At 43.3% G+C, this 24,804-nt stretch overlaps 1 protein-coding gene across 1 annotated transcript; it reads left to right on the top strand.

Moving 5' to 3' along the window:
• The first annotated feature begins 1,926 nt into the window (after positions 1-1,926).
• Positions 1,927-18,945, top strand: si:ch211-79m20.1 (bromodomain-containing protein 4B). The gene is made up of 7 exons (XM_056372537.1): positions 1,927-2,836; positions 11,469-11,571; positions 13,501-13,566; positions 13,719-13,915; positions 15,086-16,190; positions 17,373-17,508; positions 17,859-18,945. The coding sequence occupies exons 1-6, from the start codon at positions 2,765-2,767 to the stop codon at positions 17,498-17,500; spliced, it is 1,671 nt and encodes a 556-aa protein (XP_056228512.1). The 5' UTR covers positions 1,927-2,764; the 3' UTR covers positions 17,501-17,508; positions 17,859-18,945.
• Positions 18,946-24,804: the final 5,859 nt, after the last annotated feature.

Here is a 24,804-nt window from a genome sequence, read left to right as displayed (position 1 = left end):
AGTTTAATCTTTGGATTTACTTCTGTACGGCCGCCTGCTTGTGACTTTGAGTTTTGAAAAGACAAAAAGGATTTTTTTCTTGTCGAGTTCGCTCCTGCCTGAACAACTGAAGCAGTAAATGGTCATTGAGTGTGATTTTGAAAAGCATCCGTGGGACTGTCCAAACTTTCTGGTCCTCTTTGTTTTGTTCTGTTTGCCAACCCGCACCCTTCAATCCACACAATAATCCGAGAAGATTACAACAAATGCTTAAAGGTTTTGCGGAAAACCATTTGCCCCAGCTCTGACTCATAACTTCACAAGCCGAGCTGAATTTGCTGATGATGTAATGCACTTTCTGCGTTTTGCATTAGAGGGAGAGAAACAGACAAAATGCATTTTCACAAATAGCATCCATTTGGAGTTCTTAATATTCCTCTTAATATTATAATCCAATAAAAAATGCTTTTGTTTTTGTTTGTTTATGGTGACCTCATTACATTTCTAAAAGGTGCAATCCCTGAGTCAAATATAAATAAGAGGGTGGTCCCAATACTTAATATCACCATCTGCTATAAACAATGTCTTTAAATACACAGACTAACACAGTTGGATTAATGTTGTCTGATTAACTTCATCACTGTCTGTAAATTCTGTCAAGTTTTTAACCTTGTTAACATCCATATGATGTTTTATAGAAAACATGTCATGAGTGAAATAATCAGTCAATAATCAGTCGACCTCGCAACTGCAGTGAACCAATGACAGTCTCATAAAAACAGATTCAGACGGACAGGGTTTCATATGTCACAAAAACTAAGGAACCAATCCTGTCGACTTGTGGGGACGAGGGGGCGGGAAAAATAAACCCGAAACCTTGTCAGTACAGAGAGCCACAGTTTGCATTAGCACAACCGCTAACACAGTGTCAGCCACTGGCAGTCACAAGCTAACAAAGAACATAAACAAATAAAAGATGCTAACTATGCTAACCGTTCTGAAAGGTCTGCGAGTACGTCTGCCAGATTTCTCAATGAGGAAGTAAGTGTATTTCTGCTTACAGCCCCAGTTTTCCTTTTGTCTTTTATGTGGGAAGACAATGTTGACAAAATATAAAAAATTGAAAAACTAAAGATGTCTAGAGGAATTTAAATATTATATTCACCTTAGAAAACACCTTATTTCCCCTGGGAAAAAGAAAAAAAGAAAACATTATGTTTGTTACATGACACATATGTTATTATAATGCACATAGGAATTAATAATTCGTGTCGTGGCTCCAAACTTCCCCTTTAAGAGCACCCATGGGCCCTAAAGTCTCCTTGCTCCTAATAAGGAGGTGGTAAGCCCTGCCTTCAAGATGAGAGGAACGAGGCCCCTGGAGCAAAGTTGAGGACCACAGTCAAGTTAGACACCTGAGGATTTAGACTTCCGGTCAGGAACCTTCAAAATAAATCCTCATGACTACTGGAGTTGTCAATAGAGGCATTGCTGAAATTAAAATACTACACCAGAAATACTATTAAATATTAATATATAGTGGATAAATGAAAAGTTAAGTGCTTTTGTTGCCTTTACCACCAACAAGTTTCACCGCATAAACTCATACATGCTTCTGATGGCAATCTTTAACATGCAATTGCTGTGTATGAATTTCACCTACTTTGCAGCACTTCTTCATTCCTATGAGCCATATATCCATCTTGTGAAATTATATGTTATTATCATCATTGCTGGTCTTTTATCATACACATTCATTTCTCTGCCGGTGCTGTGGAGACCCACTTTCAGCGCCGAGATCATGAATTTTCCATGAAAAGCTCAATCTATTCATTTACTTTGAAAGCAAAATCGCCCCGTTTCCGGTATGCTTCGGCGTTTCTTAGTCTGACTTGATGCTTAAAACTTGAGGGAGGCCCTGTTTCTATTTGGAAAAGCTGCTCACCGCCCAAAACGCAACCAGAGAGGAGAAGCGCAAGAGCCGAGAGGAACATGATCCTGCGGCGCCGGTGAAAGGAGCAACACTGGAAGACTGAACAGAGACACGGAGAGGCAAAGTGTCAGGGAACCGCAATCGCTGAGAGAGAGGCTTAGATTAGACAGATGCAATTTGCAGTCAAGTGAATCGCGCTGGGATGAGAATAATCTGACTTTTGCAGCGGAGCCTTCCAGAGAATTACGCACGAAGCGCTATTCCAAGGTGACCAACTTTTACGCACGGTGCTCTGGAGTTGTGGGTTTTTGCTTATGACCAGAATCTTGCATTCATTTTACATTTAACCCAGATTTTGGAGCGGGAGCTCGTTATCTGATATTTTTTAAACTGGAGTCTTGACAGGAAAGTGGACGCATCGAGCACTTGTTAACGACTCATTTTTATAAATCACACATTTGGAGACATTTTTTGGATTGACAGCGGGGGCTCACTGGGACTCACTCTAACGCTGCAGACTGATATATTGGGAATTGTGCTGCTGTAGCTTTCGTCAATCATAGCACCCTGCATTACGCACCTGTCCCACAGCACCCCACACGTCTCCGTTTGTGAGTTTTCAAAACAGCGATATGGACAGAGTCAGACGTCTAGCCTGCGTGTGAGTCACCGTGAGCAAATATTTGGACAAGCGGCGCTTGCAGGCAGTGACACATTTTGGGGGATATTTAACAGCGCGTGCCTCGCACAAGCACACGACACCGGGACGAGGCTCGGTGCAGCCGGGGGATTGGACGCCGCGGTGCTAAATGCCCAGCCGGTCGCTTGCGGCTCCTCAGGCTGGGCGGCAACATGAGGTCCTGGGTCCTGCTGCTGCTGCTGGCTGCGCTCTCAGCGGCCCGTCTGCGGCTCGGCAGCGCTGAGGTAAGACCGGGATGTGCCGGTAAACACACCGCATGACCTCTAGTCGGTGAGGGGAAACTAACAGACATGGATTAAAAATGCACATAGTCGTACTTATTGACATGTCTATAAAGTCTTGATTTAAAGGTAAAACCATCAATGAGGTAGTAATTAATACAAATGTGGTGATGATTATAAGGCAACCAACCACCAAGACAGATAGTTAAATATCAGAAAAACATTATTATTCTTTAAGGAAACTTTGGTCCATTTTAATTTCATGACTCAAATATTTATGTCTCTGTCTAAACCATTTGGTAATAATAGCCTGGTTGTGCCTCCACTACACTACCTGGGTGAGCTGGAGGAAAGATGCCAGTGTGCCTCAGACACTAGTTTGGGCTCTTTACCATCTAAACGCTCTTGATGGGGGTGGTGCTGATGCTTCCTTCTCTGTGCCTGGATCTTTTGCCAACCTGAAAATACCAAGTAGTCTGGAGGAAGCTCTGTGAAGATTGAATTTCAACGAAGATAATAGTTCATGTTCTGACTCAGATACTGTGTGTCACAAAGACAGTGACAGTCATGAGAGGACGTGTTATCTCGGCGGTTGAGAATTTCCTTCACTTATAAAGAGCGCGTGACATTCATGGTCCCCTGAGATGATTCTACAACCTGTGCGGTGTGAATGTTTTCTACAGTTTAAGTGCGAGGCAAAAAGAACAGTGCAGCGTTGTGCGTGTTTGACAGCCCTACACATCAGTGTGTGTAGCTCTCCCTCTGTGACTCTGCAGCTTGTGCTGTGTCTGCCTCTCTCTGCGCTTCCTTTTCATGTTTCATGGCTGTGAAGTGTTGCATGGAAGAGTCACAGTGTCACAAAGAGGGAGGGAGAGAGAGAGAGGAGGGAGGGAGGGGGGTGAGGCAGGGTCTTGGCTGGAGGCCCAACAGCAGGAGTTAACCTGTCGTACACAGCTGGAGCTAAAATCCACCCATCATCAGCCCAGCTGCTGTTTTCACTGTCACACCACAGCATCGAGGTCCTATTGTCACTCCACCAATGAAATCATCTTTCTCTCTAACACAATCTTATCTCGTGTTTCCAGCAGACACCTGTTTCTTTAGCGAGCAGCCAGTGAACACAAACTCTCAGGAGGCCAAATACACTGTAGTGTAGAAGAGAGAAAAGGCTGCACATCGATATCCGAGCTAAACGTCATTTGTCGACAAAAATGTTGGTCCAAATGCACGGAGGTCTTACGCATTTGCTTTTGCTCTTTCTTTTCCACTCGAGCGCCTCGTCTTAATATAAATATATTTAAACAGTATTTACTGACTTCTTCTTATGAGATTGCAAACACACGTGTCTCCTATGTCCCTGTCGTTCACACTCTCATTTGGTCATGTCCCCGCTCTAACACTTGTGGGTCATGTGGATGAGCTGTCAGGTGACCTCTGTCAAACGTTGTTGTGTAGGAAGCATTTACAAAAACCCATATGAGCATTTTCAATGAACCACCTCGGTGATCAAGTTTCATCTACTAAAACGACTTGGTTGTGTTTAGTAAAATCTCTTATTAATAGTTGTTAGAAACCGAAGTGCACTGTTGGTAGGAGCCAGGACGTGAAGTGTGGTCTCCGGTGTCTCACACTCAGCAGGCTACACCCGACTATCCACCTACATCTAAGCGCACGAGCTGTGGCTCAGGAGGAAGAGCGGGTTGTCTGCTAATCAGAAGGTCGGTGGGTCAAACCCTTCTCCGGTCCACATGTCTAAGTGTCCTTGAGCAAGATACTGAACCCAAAATGATTGCCCTCGATGGGTGTGATGTATGTACGGGTGAATCAGGCAAGCTATTTACTAACTTAACGTTTTTGTATTGAGGATAGTCTAAGCATCCTACGTAGTTAGCAGTTAACATCTATGTTCTCAGCTCCGTTGTCCCTTGAAGATGATGCCGGTGTGGAGAAGGCAGAGCTCAATCTGCGTTTTTGGAGAGGTTTCGTCTTTTGGACATTTTAACTTTGTCATACGTTTGTTTCTCTTCGTCGAATGCACAACATCCTGAAACTGTTAGAACCGATGAACGAAGCACTTCTCGACATTCATAAAAAATTACAATTCACACAGTGGAAACAGGATGGTAAAAACACTTCGCCCAGCCCTGTGAGCTGCAGCCAAAGAGGACCGGCGCCTTGCACAGGTCACTGAGCTGAAACTGGCTGATATTGGTGATCCTGTGAACTATTAGCACCCTCGACGTCTCGTGCGTGTTAGGATCAGCTGCAGCTTAAGGTAGCACTGTGGAGGTCTGAAACGTTTTTATACTTAAACAAACACTGACCTGACATGTGACCTGTGAGTGAGACAGCGTCAGGTCGATGTGTGAGTCCGGCTGACACTCTGTGACACGCTAATCCTCATCTTGTCACAACGTTCAGTCCAGTGATGGGAAAAATGGAGACATCTTTGACGTCTTAGTTCTGCCACATCTGTCTTTGGAAAAGACTTCACATGCACAGACACACACACAGACACACACACACACAATTCAGCAATGTCACTACAGGTTCACTAAGGATGATCCAGAAAATATTATCACAATTTAGAGGGAAAGATCATTTTCTTTTTACTGTGCAGCTGCTGCGAGTCTGTGAATAATCCAGTCAAAACTTAACGCTTATACAATATGGTGTTAAACACAGAATACACTAGGATGAATGCACACATGCACACACACTCACACACACTGAGAGTTGTTACGGTTCATTTTTTAAATCCATTTAAAACAACTGGAGTCAAAAGCACTCACACATTAGGTCAGACCTCAAGTCTTTCATCATCTGCTGTTCAAATCACTATTGTTACAACTACACACGCTCACGATGACCCACCCCGCACATGGATTTTTGAACAGGTTGTTGTCAGACTATTGTCTCTCCGGGCGAGCTGGGACGATTTGCTGCTGCCCGGCTTGATCCATTTTACATAAGAACAACAACTAATCTGCCGGGGATTTCACGGACTTTGTGTGCCGCGTAGCAGTGTGTGTATTTGTGTGTGTGCGCACATCTGGGTGCATGGGCGGGTGGTAGCTGCATTATGTGTTAGTGGACATATGTGCATGTGTTTTGGTGTGTGTGCAGCACGGGGGCTATGCCTCTGTGCGTGCATGTGTCAGATAGAAAAGCGCAGTGGCTCATAAGATTATTTGTTTGTAAGCTCTGTGCGCTGCAGCATTAGGGGAAAATCTAGTCACAGGGTCCAGTGGATAGTTTGAAATAATAGGAATAGTAATGAGGATTGAAGATAACTTCTATTAGATAAAATGGTGAGAAATATAGAAATAAAGAATATTTAAAGGTCCCATATTTTACACTTTTTCAATGTTTCATTCAATATATATTTGTGGTTTTAAGAACCAAAAACCATCTCATTGCAGTTTTACATCTCCTATCTCAGGCTTTTTTGTGGAGCTCTAAAAACAACAGATCGATGAGCTAATCAGAAGACAGGAGGCTCTGATCCCCTCTTCTGATTGGCTGAATGTTTTCTGAGTGATCAAATAAATATATAGCGGTTTTCAGGTAAAACCCTCAGAGAGACCAAATCCTGCAAGGTTGGATGGTGAGTCCAGGTGGGCGGGGCTTGTGGCATGGCTGAGAGCAGTGACTGCTTTGTTGTGACATCACAAAGTTACAAAAGTCCTGACGGCTGGTTTTGAGGCTCAGTTTCTGAATACAGACTGTGCATTTCTCTGTGGACTGAGGCTTTGATACTTTCACAGTATTAATACAGAAACTAGACCTGATCTATAATCAAAAAACAAATGGACATTTACCTTTATACAATATGGGACCATTGAAATGGCCGATTCTAAAATTATTGCTGGAATCAATAACGAAAGATAAAAAGATGTGGCGGCATCACAGTAAAAGCCCTCCAGCGATGCCTCCTTGCCTTCAGTCAGACTCCCAGTCGCTGGAGGGCTTTTACTTTGAAGGCAGCTACGGGCATGAAGCTAATGGTATCAGTTAGCCTGGAATGCTAACTATTCACTCAAAATGGCTGGTGTTCATTTACCTTTTTTGATATGGAATCAGTTTGAAGGTTTCGACAGGACGAAGAGGCCTGGTCTTATAGCACAGCCGTGTGAGGGCCACAACTGACAGTTACTTTCAGTGTCAGTTAATCAGCTCAATACATTTCAGATTCATTGATCAATCATTTGGTTTTTTAAAATGTCAGAAAATAGTCAAAAAATGTGACTGAAGTGCTTGTTCTATTTTCAAAATAAGGTCAATTGATCCGTTATTTCAAGTCTAGAGTCGCGTCTATTGAGGAAATTCATCTTGCTGTTATGTACCTGCGCAGAATTGAGCCGGTGGACGTGCTTACTGCCTTGCTCAGAGACACAGCTCCTCTTCCTTCACCTCTTTTCATTTCTCCTCTACCCTCCTTTCAGCTCCTGTCCTCTTCCTCTGTCGTCTTTCCATCCATCATCTGAACCATCATCTCTGCTGCTGTCTGTGCATGTGCGTGCGTGTGTGTGTGTGTGTGTGTGGGACAGTGAGTGCCCATGCACCGAGCTCTGTGAGTATCAAGTTTATGCGACAGTATTTTGGCCATCTGCCATATCTCTGATAAAAGAAGGCATGTGTTGTGACAGCGTGGTGTGATTGTGAGTCACACACTCTTGTTCTGTGTTTTTGTGTGTGTTTACTTTTTCTCACAGAGTCTACGCCTCTGTTTGATTGCATGTTTGTGTGTGTGTGTGTGTGTGTGTGTGTGTGTGTGTGTGTGCACTCAGCTGGCCCCATAATTACATTCCATTACACTTCACCTTTCTCCCCAAACATTCCATACAATCTCTTTGCCTTCCAGGCTTTCTCCAAGGCCCCATGCAGTGTGTGTGTGTGTGTGTGTGTGTGTGTGTGTGTATGACCTGTTTGTAGATCATGACATCCTGTCAGACAGTCTTCTCAACCCAACAGCTTAGCTACACATGACAAACGACCAAAGTTTCCATAACAGTGTTGAGCAGAAAAGGTGTTTACAGGCTTTTCAGAGACTAAAAACAACAACAACAACAACAACAACAACTGAGGCCTATTTTTGTGTCTTTGCATGTGTGTTACACAGCAAATAAGGAACTTGGTGACAGATTTGTTCTGGTTAATTTAGCTGTTCTGCTCAAACCACTATTATTAGCTTGTTGTACAATTGTTATATTTTAACCAGCGGTTTGTTGTTTGTCCATGTGAGGAACTATTTCCTCTGTGTTCCACTCTCTAATTTGTGTGTGTGTGTGTGTGTGTGTGTGTGTGTGTGTGTGTGTGTGTGCAATTTGCACTGGGACTGTAATGATAGCTTGTTGCCGAGTGAAAACTGCCTCAGTGTGTGTGTGTGTGTGTGAGAGAGAATAAGTGTGTGAGCCTCTCTGGACAAATTGGGCTGACAGTTAAGTGGTTAAGCATCTGTATGTGAACTGGAAAAGAGGGGGCGAGTGTGTTTGTGTGTGTGTGTGTGTGTGTGTGTGTGTGTGTGTGTGTGTGTGTGTGTGTTTGCTTAACTAGGTCAGCCAATGGCTCGTGAAAGTCATCCAGGTGTCCTGAGCCACTGCCGCCCACAAAGCAGACAGAGACAGAAAGACTGAAGAGTGAAGAGAGAGATAGAAAATTAACATAAAAGAGGGACATAAAATGATAAAACGATGAGATTCAGTAATTAAATAAAAAGGTTGGATCTCTAGCTGGTGATATTTTGTAGGAAAAAAATCCAAAAATATGAACAAAAATAGAATAATAATCTTAAAAATATAAATTTTTTCCCATTTTCGTCCATTGAAGACTTCATTCTCTGGACTGTCAGGCAGAACTGGGCAATTCTTTCGCAATAAATGTAACTGTATAATGCAATTACTGCCTTAAAGGAGCTATTTGCAAGTTTTGTTATCGCTAAATGAACGTTAGCATTAACATCCTTTCACTTATCAGTCTAAGACAAACGTTGCGAGGTCAGCGTCAAACTTCATTCCTTCACTCACCAACAGCTGTCTCCAGAGGTGGGAAGCAACGCCAATGTTAACTCTTGTCTCAATCACGTCTTTTCTTCTACTGAAGTCAGCACGCTAACTAGCTAGCCCCGGCCCGTCTCGTCACTTTCCGATAGCGAGTCGCTGTAGCCTCTTCCCTGAAGGCATAGCGCCGCTCTGTGGACGTGTTATTACCTCTTGTCTTGTAAACGCAGCGATGGCTGAAGCTCTTGTCCTGTGACCATCACCACCGCCCGCTCCTGGCAGGAATCCACGTTCGGCTGCAGAGAAATCTTTACACATAGCTCCTTTAAAGCAGACTCAACCTAATACAACCACAGATGTTACAGGGATAGCTGCCTGTCTATAAACAGTTTGGCACTTTACATAATATCATATTATATGGTCACATCACCTGACGCCACTGTGTGATATTCTTGATACTTGTCTCTTGGAAACTGTCTTCTAAACACTTTACGAAGATGTTGACTATTTAAAAAAAAAAAAACCCTCTTAAAACCTTAAACCGGTTGCTATGCTGAGGTGAGGTTAACGATCAGTGCAACTCTGGATAAACAGTAACTACATTTAGTCTCATCACATCACGAAGGGGTTAAAGTTAGAAGAATTACTGTTCTGTTTGGGTTAATATTAGGAGTTTTTTTTTCTTTGTTGAATAAGGTTAAAAGTTTTATGTTCAACGAAACGAATCACAAACAGGTGAAAGACTTTACCGAAAGCAGAAAGTGTACAGACTCTTGATGCTACTGATAGTTTCATGTCACTTTGTCATGTCAGTTTTTTATTTTAAGCTATACATCAGACTTTACCAGTAAAATGGGAATCATTTGGAGCCTGCGCATTTGCATTTACGAGTAAAGTTCATAAAACATCAGGACAGTGCGAGCCCTTACAAATATAACTTATAATATACAAGACATTTCTAACAGCAGGGAAATTATTCTGCATTTAAATGTATAAATCTATCTGACTCTCTGTGTTTGTCAGTCGGGAGATTAAGATGAACTGATCTTTGGGGAGCGAGCGCAGCCTCCATCCTTAGAGGAGCGACATGTTTACTCGGAAGATACTGTAAACATGTTATATAGCTATAGTCATTAATTTTGTATCATGATGGAAGCCTTTACTTCTACTCTCAAGGCATTTCAGAGAGTTCACCAAAATATTTTCCTCTTATATTCTTAACACTCCTTAATTTGTTTTGGCATCTTCCTGGCATGTGACTCCATCAAATGTTGCTCCAACTGCGCTGAGATAGTATCACCTTACAGCCAAGCAAAGCAAAATGTGACACAGAACACTGAGTAATCTGCCTTTGATCTCCATAAAGAAACCGCAGGAGTTCAGCCAGACTGAATCCATAATGAAGTCCTGCAACGGCATACATTAAAAGTTCATTAAATATCACATTCCTTCTCTTCTCTCAGGTGACGCATAAATTACTTACACAACTCTGTTAGATTAAAGTATATTTCACAAAGTTTTGTGTTCTATAACATGCAGATGTTTTCTTATTTTTTTTTTTTTAAAGTAAGAACTGAATTGAACACAAAACATTGGTCTTTTTCTTGATGCTTTGGATAAGATGAAGTGAAAGAACAAATATGGGCGAGATACATAGAGAGTGAGAAAGTAAAAGTGAGAGAGAGAGAGAGTGCGACAGGGAGCAAGAGGCTAATTTCCTGTTTTACACCGGGAGCAACTGCGGTGTTTGTGGGTAAACAGGGAGAGAGTGACAACAGCAGCAACAAACACCAATCACAACCATCATTTCCTCTGCAGGAGGAAGTGAAACTGGAGCAAGAGTTGACTGGAGATGGAAGACTGAGATATTTACACATCAGCTCTCTCTCTGTGTATGTCACTGTCTGTTGTTCCATTTCGGTTGAATCCTAATAACTTTTTGGCACCACAATAAAAAAAAATTTTAAAAGTAGGTGACGATACAAATTATCAAAAGGCACAAGAAGCCCATGTGTTGTATTGTATACGTGTGGTAGGATTTAGTGCACTTTACGGCTTTCTTCCCCCCATGAATTCATTCTTTCCCCGGCAAAGAGGCCACTTCCAGCCTCTGTGTGGAATAATAATAAATAATAATGTCACAGTTCAGGGCCGGGCGCCTCTAAAGGACGCAGTCCACAAAGGATAAATCCTTCAGGGGACTTGAAGCCTTTAATGAACCTGCACCACCTCCAAAAAGATGTCTATAATAAAGCTTCACCAAGTCTTTTTCTTTTGTGTTTTCTGGGTTTTTTGTGACTGATATTTAAATGCAAATACCTGCTAAACACTACTTGATGACATGATATGTTTCTGACTTTATAAGTCAGCTGCAATCACCTGAATGCCCCATTTTACAACTGATGATTGTGCATAAGGATTATGGGATATTGAGGGCTTCGGATACACTGGTTGTGTCATCTGAAGTCGGGCAAATCTAGGCTGCGTTCCTCAGCTAAGAACCAGAACTGGGACATATCTGCGGATTTACAAATGTTTACTGTAATTCAATCCAAAGCAGAGTTGATATTCCTGGCAAAAACTGTGTTTCCAAAGTGCGTAACAAGAGTTATAAGAGTCTGTGTCTGTCTCCACAGAGCGACCCTCTCCCTCCGTCGCTGGTCGACCTGGTGAGGAACTCTCCCATCTCCTCTGTGGACGACCTGAAGCTGCTGCTGCAGCAGGAGACCAATGTAATAGGTACTAATGAGCACCACACACACACACACACACACACACACACACACACACACTAATAACACAGACGTGGAGGAGGTGAATGTGTGTGTGTGTCTACAGACGCCTGAGGAGATAGGAATGCAGTAAGAGAGAGTATCAGCATACATGCCAAGCACCATGTTAAGGCAATATTTATCCGAGACAGCCGCAAGACTGATGAAGCAGCTTGATCCATGTATGTGTGTGTGTGAGAGAGTGAGTGAGTGAGTGAGAGAGAGAGAAAGAAAGAGAGTAGCTGTGACCTTGGTGTGGGTCGGACAAACTGAGACAGAGACAGAGAGAGAGAAACTTCCAGCACAAGGTCACAGCATTGTTCTCCTGCTCTGGATTCCTCTCCACGTTCTGAAATATGGATGTGTGTGTTTGTGTGACAGAAAGAGACACCCCCCCCCCCCATGCCCCCTCCCAAAAAAACAAAGTCCAAACAAACTCATGAACGCAGTCAGACACGCATGCAGCTCGGCGGGTGATTAAAAAATTCATTATGATCTTATCCTTCTGAGAAACCAAGTCACACATACATATATTAATAGATGGTCCTTTGATCATTTCATAATGCATAAATAACATGGTGACATAACAGCGACCAGAGAGAGGAACCATCACAGGCACAAGGAAGTGACTCAAAGTCTATGTTTTTATATGGAATAATTTTGAAACTGCCCTGAGAGTTTGGGAGTTTTAGCAAGTTTCTCAATGACCGAGTTCAGTTGTTGTTCAAGTTCTGTCTGTGATCAGATGCTGTTGCTTGTCGTCTTAAGTTTTGTGTTTTTAGCCACAGTAACGTGGGTCAGTCCACCACTTTTTTAGACTGAAACGTCTCAAAAAAAATTTGATGGATTGCCATGAGCTTTGTTACAGATATTTTAAAGCGCTCAGAGGAAAAATCCCCCGACTTTTCACTCAGCGACCATCAGACTCAGCAGGGATTTGTAGCAATTAGCAAGTGTTAGCATGCCAACACACTAAATTAAGATGGTGGAGCATGATAAACATTACACCTGCTTAGTATAAATACATTAGCATTGTGAGCCTGTTAGCATGTTGGTGTTAGCTATAAATGCTGATAAAGAGATGACCATTTTATCTTTAAGCACTAGTTTGAAAAAAGACAAGATTTTAAGTTACAGCTTCATCAGAATCGGCAGAACCAGTAGGACGATTCTGATTGGTCGGCTGGTTTTTACAGAATTAAACATATCATGTGTTGATACATGAAAGAGGAAGAACGGGATCAGTCTTACAAAACATTTGGATACAGATAAATGCACAGATAAAATTAGAAAAGCAGCTTCTGAGAACAATAAGAAACTGTTCTCTTTCTGTACCAGGCAGTTAATTAGAGGCAACTAAATAACATCTTGTGCATCTGTGTATCACACATGCACACACATGCACATGCACACACACACACGCACGCACGCACGCACGCACGCACGCACACACAGAGTGACCAAAAGCAACCTACACCAGGCATATAATTAGGACTAAGGGGCAACACTATGAAATGACGACATGTGCAAAAACACACACACACAAACACACACACACTCACAGATCTGCACAAGAGTTATATTTAACAACTCATATCTCTCCTCAACAGTTTTCTTGACATCGACAAGACAAATTGCGGTAGAAAATAGCCTAATTGTTTTAGTGAGAGAAGAAAAAAATGGCTTCCTTTGTGCAGTGAACAATGAGCTCGGCTAAAAACTGCCCCAAAAGCCTCGTGTTTTATAAGTTTCCGTCGTGGCTTGTAAAAGTGTCAGTTCAATGTTGCCCAGTTTTAAGATAAAAGCAGGAAAATATGTAATTATCTCTAATTCTGTTTTTGTCTCCCTTTATCTCTCTCCTTCCCAATCTCCCCTCCTCCCCCATCTCTTTCTGTAGATGAGGAAGAAGATGAGCATGATATTCTCACAAACCACACCCATGGCCGATACACTAGAAGTCTTGGTATGTTTCCACATCTATTTGCGTCCCTTCCGGTCTATTTATGTCTTTTTCAATCAGTCTGTTTCTTCCATCTGTGTCTTATCACTTTGCTATGCCCTTCCTGCCAATAATCCAATCTTATTCTCTCCTCTCGCCCTCTCCTCCTCCAACAGTGGAGGCGCAGCCGGCCCAGCAGGCGGCCTGTAAAGTTCGGACGGAGGTGATGGAGGTGACGAGGTCCATGCTGGACCGCCGCAACGCCAACTTCATGCTGTGGCCGCCCTGCGTGGAGGTGCAGAGGTGTTCGGGCTGCTGCAACACCAGGCTCCTGCAGTGCGTCCCCACCGTCACCTCCAGCAGATACCTGCAGGTACACAGCACACACAGCTGCCATGGAAACATGAGCTCATGATTTCAAATAGGTACAGTAACTATGGAGAAGTTCATCACCATGACACTGAGTGCTTTTGCCAAATAAGTAGATAAAATATTACTGTTTGTTGACTTTCACTAGAATATCACATGATCATTTTATTTAATCACTTTACAGAGTTCTTCTTTCCAAATTAAAGGATTAGTTGTTTTTAATACACTGATTTGTTTTCTTGCCAAGAGAGCACTCTCACATCACTGCAGCCAGCAGCCAATTAGCTTAGCTTAGCATGAAGACTGCAAACAGGGCTCCCGTCCAAGAGTATAATTCAAATCCATCTGACAGCACCTCTAACGCTCCCTGATTAACACATGATATGTCATGTTACTGCTCCTGGCCTGTTCTCTTCGTTTGTTGTTATACGAATTAAAATAAATAAGATATAAAGTATTGATTATTTAGCCTCTGAGGGTGAAGTTTGTTTCCACAGGTCAGAGTCAGAGTCAGGCTTGAGGTTCCCCTCGTTGCCAGTCTTTATGCGACATATCAATAAACTTACTGCACAGAGAGACAACTGTCCCAATCTTCTCATCTAAATATAAAGAAAGAAAATATATTCCTTTATTGATTACAAGCAAATTATGAATAAAAATTAAAAGAGTATATTAATAGAAGACAAATGTTTTTTTATTATAGGCTAATTGCAATAGTACAGACATTTTTTCCGCCAGGTCAAACCAACACGATGCCTCAGGAAGCTCTGTGCTGATGGTTTCATTTTATTTCTTCTGGTGATATATACGCTGTGGTAGACGTTACAAGTTAACCTGCAGGATCTGATTTTATACCCGATATAACTTTGAGAACAGGAGCATCTACATAATTAGAAAATTACATGGTAAAGGCAGAAAGGCTTTGGCAGAGAGCCGCCACATTTCAGGGAATTATCAGCTTGTCTGGAAATGTCGGCAACCAATCAGATGTCTTCGCTACTTGTTTCAAGACACGCCTCGCTGCACATGCACGGCTATATGTTCAGTCAAGTGAAAGGAAACAGTCAGAAAGATTGGCTGCAGTTCTGTTTGAATGGTTTGTTGTTGGATTTGTCTGGACCTCAAACCTCACTAATGATTTATACTGTTGTGTTCCTCTCCATCTCTTCTCCAGGTGATAAAGATCCAGTACATCAACAGGAAAGCCCGCTACGACAAAGCCATCATCTCAGTGGAAGATCACGTCAGCTGCAGGTGCCAACCCGCCACGTCTTCTTCGTCCTCTTCATCCTCCCCATCCCTTCCCATTACGCACTCTTCCATTCAGAGCAACCCCAACCCCCCTGCACCTGCGCCACAGCAGCCTCCTCCATCCTCCCACCATCCCCGATCCGTTCACCCAGCCCCGCCCAAGACTCACGCCTCCAAGGCCGACCTCCATCGCCACGATGACCTGAAGCACAACCAGCAGCACTACAGTCCTGAGGAGCGTGAGCCGGTGGCAAGGCAGTGGCAGCAGGGCAGCTACACCCAGCTGGTGCACTGGACACAGCCCAGGGTGCACCAGCCGATCATCGGGGTGCTCGGGTCCGTCAGCAGCGGGCCGTCGGAGGCAAGGGCGGAGCACAGTGTCATGGGAAGTACGCAGCAGGTCGGGCACGGGAGCGGGTATGACGGGAGCAGGGAGGAAGGCAGCGTGCACGTAGCACACAGTGGCGGTGAAGCACATCATCCTGATCACGCTCAGAGGCAGCAGCAGGTGCTGCAGCATCAGCAGTATCAGCAGCAATATCATCACCAGCCACATTCTCCACAGCAGTTCAACCACGGAGGAGTGGAGGACCAAGAGCTGGGGGCGCAGTATCGACTCAACGCCCCCCAGTCGGACGGCGCCTCCCCACCCGTCAGCCCAACCCAGCCATCCATATTAGAACAAAACCCCACCCCTCCTCTAACCACCAACCAGAAAGACTCAGTGACCAGCCAAAAGAATACAGAGGTCACAAGCCACAAACAGACTGAGGCTGAAACAGTCAGTCAGAAAGAAGGGAAGGAGAGGGAGGACAGTGGGTCAGCCAGTAGCGGGGACTCGGCTGGTGCGAAGCTGGCCAATCAGGGGAAGGAAAAAGACTCTAATGTGACCAGAGGAGACGGTCATTTGACAGAGGAGGAGAGGAGGCAGAAACTTCTGGAGATGGTACAGAGGGAACCGGATAGACAGACTCCTCTTCATCCTCATCATCCACAGCAAAGACCAAAGCCCACCGCATTTAAAACAGGTACTGCTCAGCTGCATGAGAATGTGTGTGTGTGTGTGTGTGTGTGTGTCAAAGTAGCCTGTTGGAGTGGGTTTGTGATTAAAAACAGGCCAAGTTGGTTTTTAAAATACAAATGAAATGTTGCGGCACACAGGAGAGCAGAGCCACAAGCTGCACCTCCACCTTGGGTCATCCCATCAGCAAATACAAATAATTGATTGGCAGGTCATTGAAATCACAGACATACACTTGCAGCTACATCTAACTTATTATGGTTTCATAATGCAGTTAAAGGGTTTGTACTAATAAACAAGTATAGTTGTAATTCATAAGGTCAAAAGATTAAAATTGGGCCTGTGTTTATTCAGTAGACATGCACTGAGTGATTTTGCAGACGTACATCTTTGCACAGCTCTCCACTGTTGCTTCAAGCCAAAAGGAGTTGTTTGGAAAAAATTTGGAAAATGCAGGATACACCGATAAAGGCTGGAGGACTTATTATTACAATTGCAGCCCTTGTCAAATGTGGTGCAGGACAGATTTATGGGGCAGGGGTAACCACCATTACTACTACTATACTCCAGTAGTTGCCTCTGCGGTAGGAGTGTTTTGTAATTTTAGCACTGAATGGATGAGAGAATCAGTGTGAGAGTTTCCCCGAGCCGGAAGCAGCTCACTGTAGATGTATGACTAAACACCGCGGCCACATGTGTCCTGCTATTCTTCCTCAACCCCCTGAGAGCTCTGCCGTCAGAGAGCTGCACTTCCCACCGCTTCGCGTTTGACTCAAACCTGCAGGCAGTCACAGGCTTTGTTGTGCAGGCCTCAAGGTTATCAGGTGCCCTTCGGAGTGCAGTTAGAGCCACTACAGGAGCTCCACGCCCTGTGTTTATTCTTCACTGGTGCTGCACGCTGCTACTGAAACCAAGATGAAACTGTTGTTGCTGTTATTCATCTCTCACTTGGTTTCCTTTTTCTTTTATTTGTTCACATCATGTTATGCTTTTTTCTACAAGTTACTTTTTGTCACTTCTTCTCTGTGTTTGTTCTTGGTTGATGGTCTGCCAGTGACAGTGATGAGTCTGCACTTTACTGATTTGGAGAAAGATGTGAGCTGTGTTGAAAGTCGGTCCTGAAGAGACAAAACAGTCCATTACTTTACTTTTGTATTTACTGTGTTTTCTTTTATTTTATCTCTGCCAGCCCTCTATACCGTGGCTCCCATCTCCGCCTCTGCACGTCAGGCCCCGTTCCGTCCGGCCTCGCCTCGGCGCAGGAGGAAACATCGCAAACGCATCAGCAAAGCAGCCATCAGAGCCATGATCATGTAGAGCTGCAGGTAAATAGGAAAAAGCAACATCATTAATTCTTGCAAGAGTATTTTTGATGCTTTGAATCCCAATCAGCTGCAGGGATGTTGTGCTGTAGCTGAGCTTGACCTCTGGTCTCCCTGAAGGGCAGGAAATGATAAATGACAAATATATTTCCTCCTGCTGTCAAACTGTGATGCCAAGGAAAAGCAATATGGGAATCTGTGAATATTTACGGTGCAGATTCATTTTTTTTTTTGTGGCATAATTTCCCGCTGCTTCAGCTCTTCGCTCAAAAGATCAAAAAGGAAGAAACGATACAAAGACAAGAAATTCAAAACAACACATTTATCTTATAAAATCTTTTTTCCTCTTACAGGTAATGGTAAAGCAAAACCAAAAGCTTTTGGCCAGACACGTTGCTCCAAAGCCACACAGAGGAGGACGAGGAGCATGGGATTCTTGAATGTGGGACAGCTGACTCAGTGGACGGACGCTGAGGAACCAACGGAGGTGACGGACACTGCTGCTGTTTTTCGACGGACAGCGTCAGAGAAAGTTACCTTTCCTGCTCCAGAGCTGCCGCAGAGCGTCCAGCTTCGTGGATTTGACAGAAGTGCAATCTTATGAACTCCTTGGACTGGAAGATATTTGTCACACTAAACACTGGATTTCATTTGTGTGAACCCTAAATCCCATTAACGTGGATCTATGGAAGCTCATCAGATGCCTAAAGCTAGACTGGCGGTCTGTTCTTGCAGTTGGCAGCCATTGATTGGCTGCTTGTACACTTTGGACTTCCAGCTCAACTACTGATTGGTGAACCTGACTATGACTTGGACTAAGAATGAAGTCATTATTTGGGGTTGAATGTGGAGCTCAAGTTGAAACTGGAGACGTGGAGAACTGGATTTCTACACTGGGACGATAACTGGAAACTGGAGTGCGCAGCTCAGGCCTCAATGCCAAACATTACTGTTATCTTACAATGTCTGAATCTAACTTTATCTAACACTGGAGTAGCCATACACTGATCATACCACACTGACTTTAGAGAAGTGCTCTGCCGTGTACTGTAGCTTGATGTACTGGAAAATATCGATAACCTGCTCATTTTGTACTACTGCCAGATCAAAATGGAATAACAACCAAATGCCTGCCTAGATAACATGCTATGAATATCCACATTAAAGCAAGTCTTAAAAGACCTGGCTTCTAGAGATTGCTGTGAGCCAGTTATTAGCCAACACTGTATGTATAAATGCTTTTAGAAAATGATATCTGGGGGAAAAAGAAAAACTTTATTACTTAACTTATTTAAAAAAAAAAAAAAAAGGAGGATATGAATTCCTCCCACTCTCAAGTGTAATTATTGTTGCAAACATTTCAGATTATTATTATTGGTTGTACAACTGTTACTGTTATGAATGTTATTTTTAATATAAAATAAAAATGTTCAACAAATATACAGTTCATTTATAGTCGTCCTTTTGGTTCAGTTTTTATTTCCCTGATTTTATGTGTTTGAGTGTGCACACAGTGCATGTGTGTATCTGTGTGATTAAGTGTTAAGTGGACATGTACTTGCATGCATATGAGTGCATGTGCATGCGCGCACATATCCATTTAACACTAAAGTGTGTGTTTAGCTGTGCACACGCACTCTTACACTCTGCTAATGTTTGCCCTATGACTGAACGTCCTGCAGCTCCGACATGCAAAGCAAGGTAGGGGTCAGCAGAAATGTCCGGTTGCTATAGCAACTCCCAGACGGACACGTCAACAGAGGAGTATCGTATGGTGAAAGAGAGACGAGGGTGGCGAGGGAGGGAGGGGGCGGGTGTCAGACCAGGAATGGACAGAAGATGAACGACAGAGTGGGAGAGGGAGAAAGAGGGAGAAGGCCCAGTTCAGGGGTGGAGAGGGATGAAACATCACAGCAGAGTGAGAAGAAGAAAAAGGCAGCCGAGAATAAATAGTAATAATTAAATAGTAATAATAATAAAATGGCAAAAAGATTAAAACAAGAAATTGGGGCATAAAAACTACATATGATGGAGAAAATATAGAACTAAAGAGAGCAAGACAAGACGTGTCATAAAGAAAGAGAGGCAGTCTAAATGTCATTCTGTTGTGTAACGGGGTTTCCCCTGCAGAGCTAATTCGGTCAGCAGATTCTTTTCTTTAAGAATGATGACTCAGCGTGTACTTTACCAAGCCCCAAGGTACATAAACACATATAAACACACAAACACACACACTTTAAGACTGTGTCATGGCAGTCTAAGTGGATAGACACTGTTTTCAATCCAGTGATAGGACTACTGTGAAGCTATTTTATAGTAATATAGCAATATCACACTGTTTTCCAAGAATTTGAAAACACAAGAAAGTGTTGCTAAAGAACCTTTCCGTTTTCTGGCAGTCACAGCGAAGTAGATGGCAAGCAGAAAAATCTGAATTGCAAAATCGAAGTGAACAAAGATGCCGCAAGATGTCCGAAAGTGGCAGCTATTAATAAGGAGGAGGAAGAGACAACAGGAAGAAGAAGAAGAAATCAAGGATGATTTATATCCGTTTTTAAAGCAATAAAACTTCACACAAAGCGATGGTATGTTTGTTCCTCAAATGAAACAAGGAAACAGGATGGAGAGATCAGTGGTTCTGAGCCACAGTTTTCCCATAATCCATAATGTTCAAAAAGCAAAGCTTCACACTGGAGAAAACAAAAACAGTGCGGAAACCATTTACCTGTTATTTCATTCATTTTGATGATACTTTATTCTTTACTTAACTTACGACAAAACATAAACATGGCATTAGTTTGATTCGTTGATTCAAAGATAAATCCTGGGATGAACTGCGACACATCCTCAGTGAGGTCACAGAGGTCATCGGGTGTTTCCCAGACCAAGTCATGACAACTCGATTGAGGCCAGACGTGGAGCTCTCGTCAGCCTCTTGTCAAATTGATGAAGATGTTTTGCAGCACGTCTTGTGTATTTGCATGTGTTTTCGTACGTTTCTTAAGTTCTTAAGTTAACAGAGTTGAGTTGAGCTCTCAGGGCCACCTCAGTTTTACGGTCTTTCAGCATCATACACCCTCGCTCAGGGGACCCAGCCAGGGTTGATCGGACCTTGCCCCAGCAGCGTTGGCCCACAGGTCAAGTCCATCTGGAGGCCCTCTCTGCAGCCTCCATGGTGGACTCGACGGCATCCTTTTTGCAGCCCCAGTGATGCCAAGTGGAGTTTAGACCTAACGCAGCGGCCAGCGAAGCCTCTACACCTGGACTCACGTCATGACGTGGTCAGGGAACTAGAGCTGCCTCTAGTCGACTCATAGCTAACATAAGATTTTATTGATCTCTGGGGGAAAGGTCATGAACTAAACAACTTCACCAGCTGCAACATTACAATGATGAACATGTCATTAATGAAATGGGAATTCTTCTCAAATACATCATTCTGCATAATAAGCATTTGTACTTTTAGTATATGCTAATACTTCCACCCTTTTTTTTTTTCGTGGTCAGAAACCAGATATATTGTAGGGTTAACCCAAACCCGAATGAGAATAAAACCCATATTATAATAAACAGACACTGATTGGCTGTTCCCACTCCCGTCCTGAGATGCTCTTTTGTGGGTTGAGAAAATTCTCTCAGCACTTTTGCTGACCAAACCCTTTCAACACCCACTGGACAGTATCAAAAACACATTGTCATCAAGATAAAATCTGCATTTTTCTTGGTTCCTCTAAAGATGACTTTTTTAAGGTTTCCACCAAACAGCAGTGCAACGTGATTCTTTATCCTTCTCATTTCTTCTTCATAATGTCATAATCTTCCTTGTTGGGATTAGTATTGTTCTCTCTTCTCTTCTCCTGTAAGTCATGACCCTACGGTTTGGTCCAGCAGCCAACAGGCATCTAGGTGTGAGGCTGTGTGGTGTAATCAACCAATGAGGGTGAGCCAAAGTTCAGCCGGGTCACAGGGGCCAGACAGACTCTCTGCTTCCACGATGTGTGTGCGCACACGCAGCGGCGGGCATGTGCACATGGCTGCCTGCCATACCTGCAGTGTCCCTCTGGCGAGTGTGTGTGACTTTATCCGTGTGTTGTGAAACAAATGGAGAGTGTGTCTGCTGGCACGGTGTCCCCGTGTGAGTGGCTTAATGAGCTGGTAGCTGGCAGCCAATCACGGCCACCGGCAACCTCCGAGGTCACACTGAGGCGTTGTGTGTAAACAGTGTGGTTGGCCCGCCTACATTTGACACACACCCGAGAAGATGCACACACACTTGGAGGTGAGGTCACAGTGGTTAGGGCACAGTTTTAGCAGATAAACACACAGATGTTTACATGCATATATGGAGACAAGTTATATACATACACACACACACACACACACACACACAGAGACACACACAGACACACCTTGCTGACTCACCGTGTGTTTATGTTTATGTGTGTGTGAGATCTCATCCCTTTCACCTGAGGGGAGACATGACATTATTCCCCAGAAAATGACTCATTTTGCTGACACAGGCACTCACAACATGGACACACACACACACACACACACACACACACACACACACACACACACACACACACACCCACACACTGTTCTGTGTCTCATCTTAATTGCATTTTTTTCAGATATCTCAAACATTCCTGTAAAATCAGTGTGACTACCTGAGGTTTCAAAAGCAGTCCGAACAAGCAAAGTTGAAGAGATGGAGCTCACTTGGTGTTTACATGAGAAAAAAAAGTATAAAAATAAGCCATGGATGCCACTCTTGAAAAACTTGAAAAAATTATTAGTTAGTATTAACTAATTGGTTTGACTTGACAGCAATTCTGTGTTTGCATGTTTAGTGTAAAATCCGTGTAACTCAGCTAACCAGACCTCCTCGAGCAGGGAGTCTCAGAGCCTCAGGTCCCTGAAAGTAAAGGCTCAGTAAATCCCAGCCTGGTTCGTCACAGTTTACCAGAGAAAGGTATCTAGCATCTAGTTGCTTCTATGTCCACTAGACAGTCCTACAGACAGCCCCACATACCAGCCAGTAGGTATGTGGTGGCTGTCAGGTTTCTTTGGGAAAGAATAGAAGGGTATCATCAGCGTATGATGGTAACAATTGCTGCATCCCGTCATCTGACATGAATCTATGTGAGAGGGAGACCACACCTATGGTTTGTTTCTTTGCTCTGAATCACAGTGGAAAAAGTTTAATTTGATGCATTTGGATTGATCATTTGTTTCTTTCTCAATTTCAAGAAAAACACATCTTGTGATTGAAAAATCTCTTGAACTCAGATTTAATTTGTTTGTTGGACAGACTCTCGGTGCAGCCTTCGGCCTGGGGCTGGAGATTTTGGCTCAGTCTGCCTCTTATTGTGACAGACTGTGTCAATATTATCTGTCTGTCCCAATGGGGAAGTGAATCTCCCTCACTCCGTTTGTTTCACTCTCTGGAGGAAACCCAGATCACCACCCCACCCCACTGACAACACACACACACACACACACACACACACACACACACACACACACACACACACACACACAGTCTCCCTCTACCACAATAGTGTTGTCATGTGGTGAGAGTGTGTTTGTATGGGCTGGGCTGGTAGTTTGGTCTCCCTCTTGTTTGCTGTGGGGGTGTTGTGGCTCCATGTGCGGCCTCGTCTAGCCCTCCCACACTTTGTCCTCAGTCCACCCTCTGTCTCAGGACACGCACATGCACACCCGCGTGCACATTATTCTGAACACTCATTTGCAAGTTTGACTCTCAAACTTTACTGGCTTTACTATAGACACCAGCTGCGGAGCTGGATTTGACTGTGGGGAGCCCCCTGACATAACGTTTCAACTATCCCCAAAACTGTTAACTACAAGCCTCCAACACTCACCTTAAACTTGAGATGTTTTTACGTCTTCGGGGACTAGTGAAAGTCAAGTTTCAGGTTTTGTCAAAGAAGGTGTCAAGTCAAAGTTGCAGAGTTCAAATAAAGTCACATGTATTTGTAAGCAAACTGTAAGTCCGCTACAAATCTTCCAGGTCTCTGAATACTGATTACACTAACATGACAGTGGTTTGACACGTTGCTGAGACCAAGTCCTTACAATGCAAAGGCCTAAAATTAGATGTGTGGCCACGAAAGGCTCGTCTCACTTTCTCTCTTTTGTGCTGTTCTGGGATTTCACCAGGTCGAAACTTTTTTTTTTTTTTTTGCTTTCAGGTCTTTCGGGGTGAGGTCAAGTAAAGTCTCACAGAGGTCAAGTTCAAGTCAAGAATCAAGTCATTTATTTTCATAGCTCAAGTCTGATGAGAGTCCAAGTCGCAAGTCTCATTCTAACCTTTACCCTTAAACAGCCCACCGCATGTGCTCTCTGACAAACGCCAGACATCTGGTTCCTTAGTGTATTCTCTTTGCCCCAGACTATCTCATAATGTACTGTAATGTATTGTAACAGCTTTGGCAACATGCCAGAAAACAATAAAGTTGCATACCATTGAAAAAACTCAAAGAAGAAAAAGTCCAATTCAAGGCTCAAGTCTTTCATTTATATGGCTTGGTTATGATATGATGAGGTCAAAAGTCAAACCTCAAGTCTAAATCTGACCTTTTACACTAAAACCAGGTCTAAGCCCCTCAAACTTTCCCTTGGAGAAGTGAAGACCACCCAAAATTACCTCACTTTCCAAAAATGTCTAAACTCGCATGATCGGATCCTCCCAAAGATTGTGTAAATACGTACAAAAGCACACACACAAAGTACTTCAGCTGTCACTCCTGCTCCATATTTGTCATCATTCTACTTCTACACACAATAGCTTGGTACTCAGCCTTCCCGCACATCATCCTGCACAATTTCCTGTTATTATCTTACAAGAAGCTGGAGTCATAATTACTGGACTGTATGTGTGTGAGAGACAAAATCGATAGAGAAAGACAGATCATTTTCTCTTGCGTTTATCTGTCGCACTCAAAATCAATGTTGCCTCCCACAATGAGAGGTTCAACTTTCTTGCTACATGTCTGCACACAGTTGGATGTCATCATAGTATGACATTAAAACCATTTATGAATTTTATTTTTTACTTGTCTTTTTCAATGTGCAAGGTGTCATAATGAATAAAGTTTTTGTCCTTAGGGAAATTAATTTTCCTGCACAGGGTCTGAACAGGGTGTTGACCATGTCCTCATGCTTGGTCTGAAAATACTTGAAGAGTTTATTTGCTCTGGGACCCTAAGTCAGTTGTTCATTAACCCTGATCTTCAGTCCCTGGAAGGAAAGAAAAAAAAAAAAAAGCTGGAG

The sequence above is a fragment of the Seriola aureovittata genome, chromosome 3 (genome assembly GCF_021018895.1).
Source record: "Seriola aureovittata isolate HTS-2021-v1 ecotype China chromosome 3, ASM2101889v1, whole genome shotgun sequence".
NCBI classification, from domain to species: Eukaryota; Metazoa; Chordata; class Actinopteri; order Carangiformes; family Carangidae; genus Seriola; species Seriola aureovittata.
Note: the sequence above shows the minus strand (reverse complement) of the source record. Positions and strands in the feature narration are given on the sequence as shown.

Bases quoted from the DNA above. Each gene is read 5' to 3' on its own strand.
- si:ch211-79m20.1 (XM_056372537.1), top strand. From the start codon at position 2,765: ATGAGGTCCTGGGTCCTGCTGCTGCTGCTGGCTGCGCTCTCAGCGGCC. The intron at 13,567-13,718 runs GTATGTTTCCAC...CTCCTCCAACAG, and splicing joins CCGATACACTAGAAGTCTTG to TGGAGGCGCAGCCGGCCCAG. The intron at 13,916-15,085 runs GTACACAGCACA...TCTCTTCTCCAG, and splicing joins CCTCCAGCAGATACCTGCAG to GTGATAAAGATCCAGTACAT.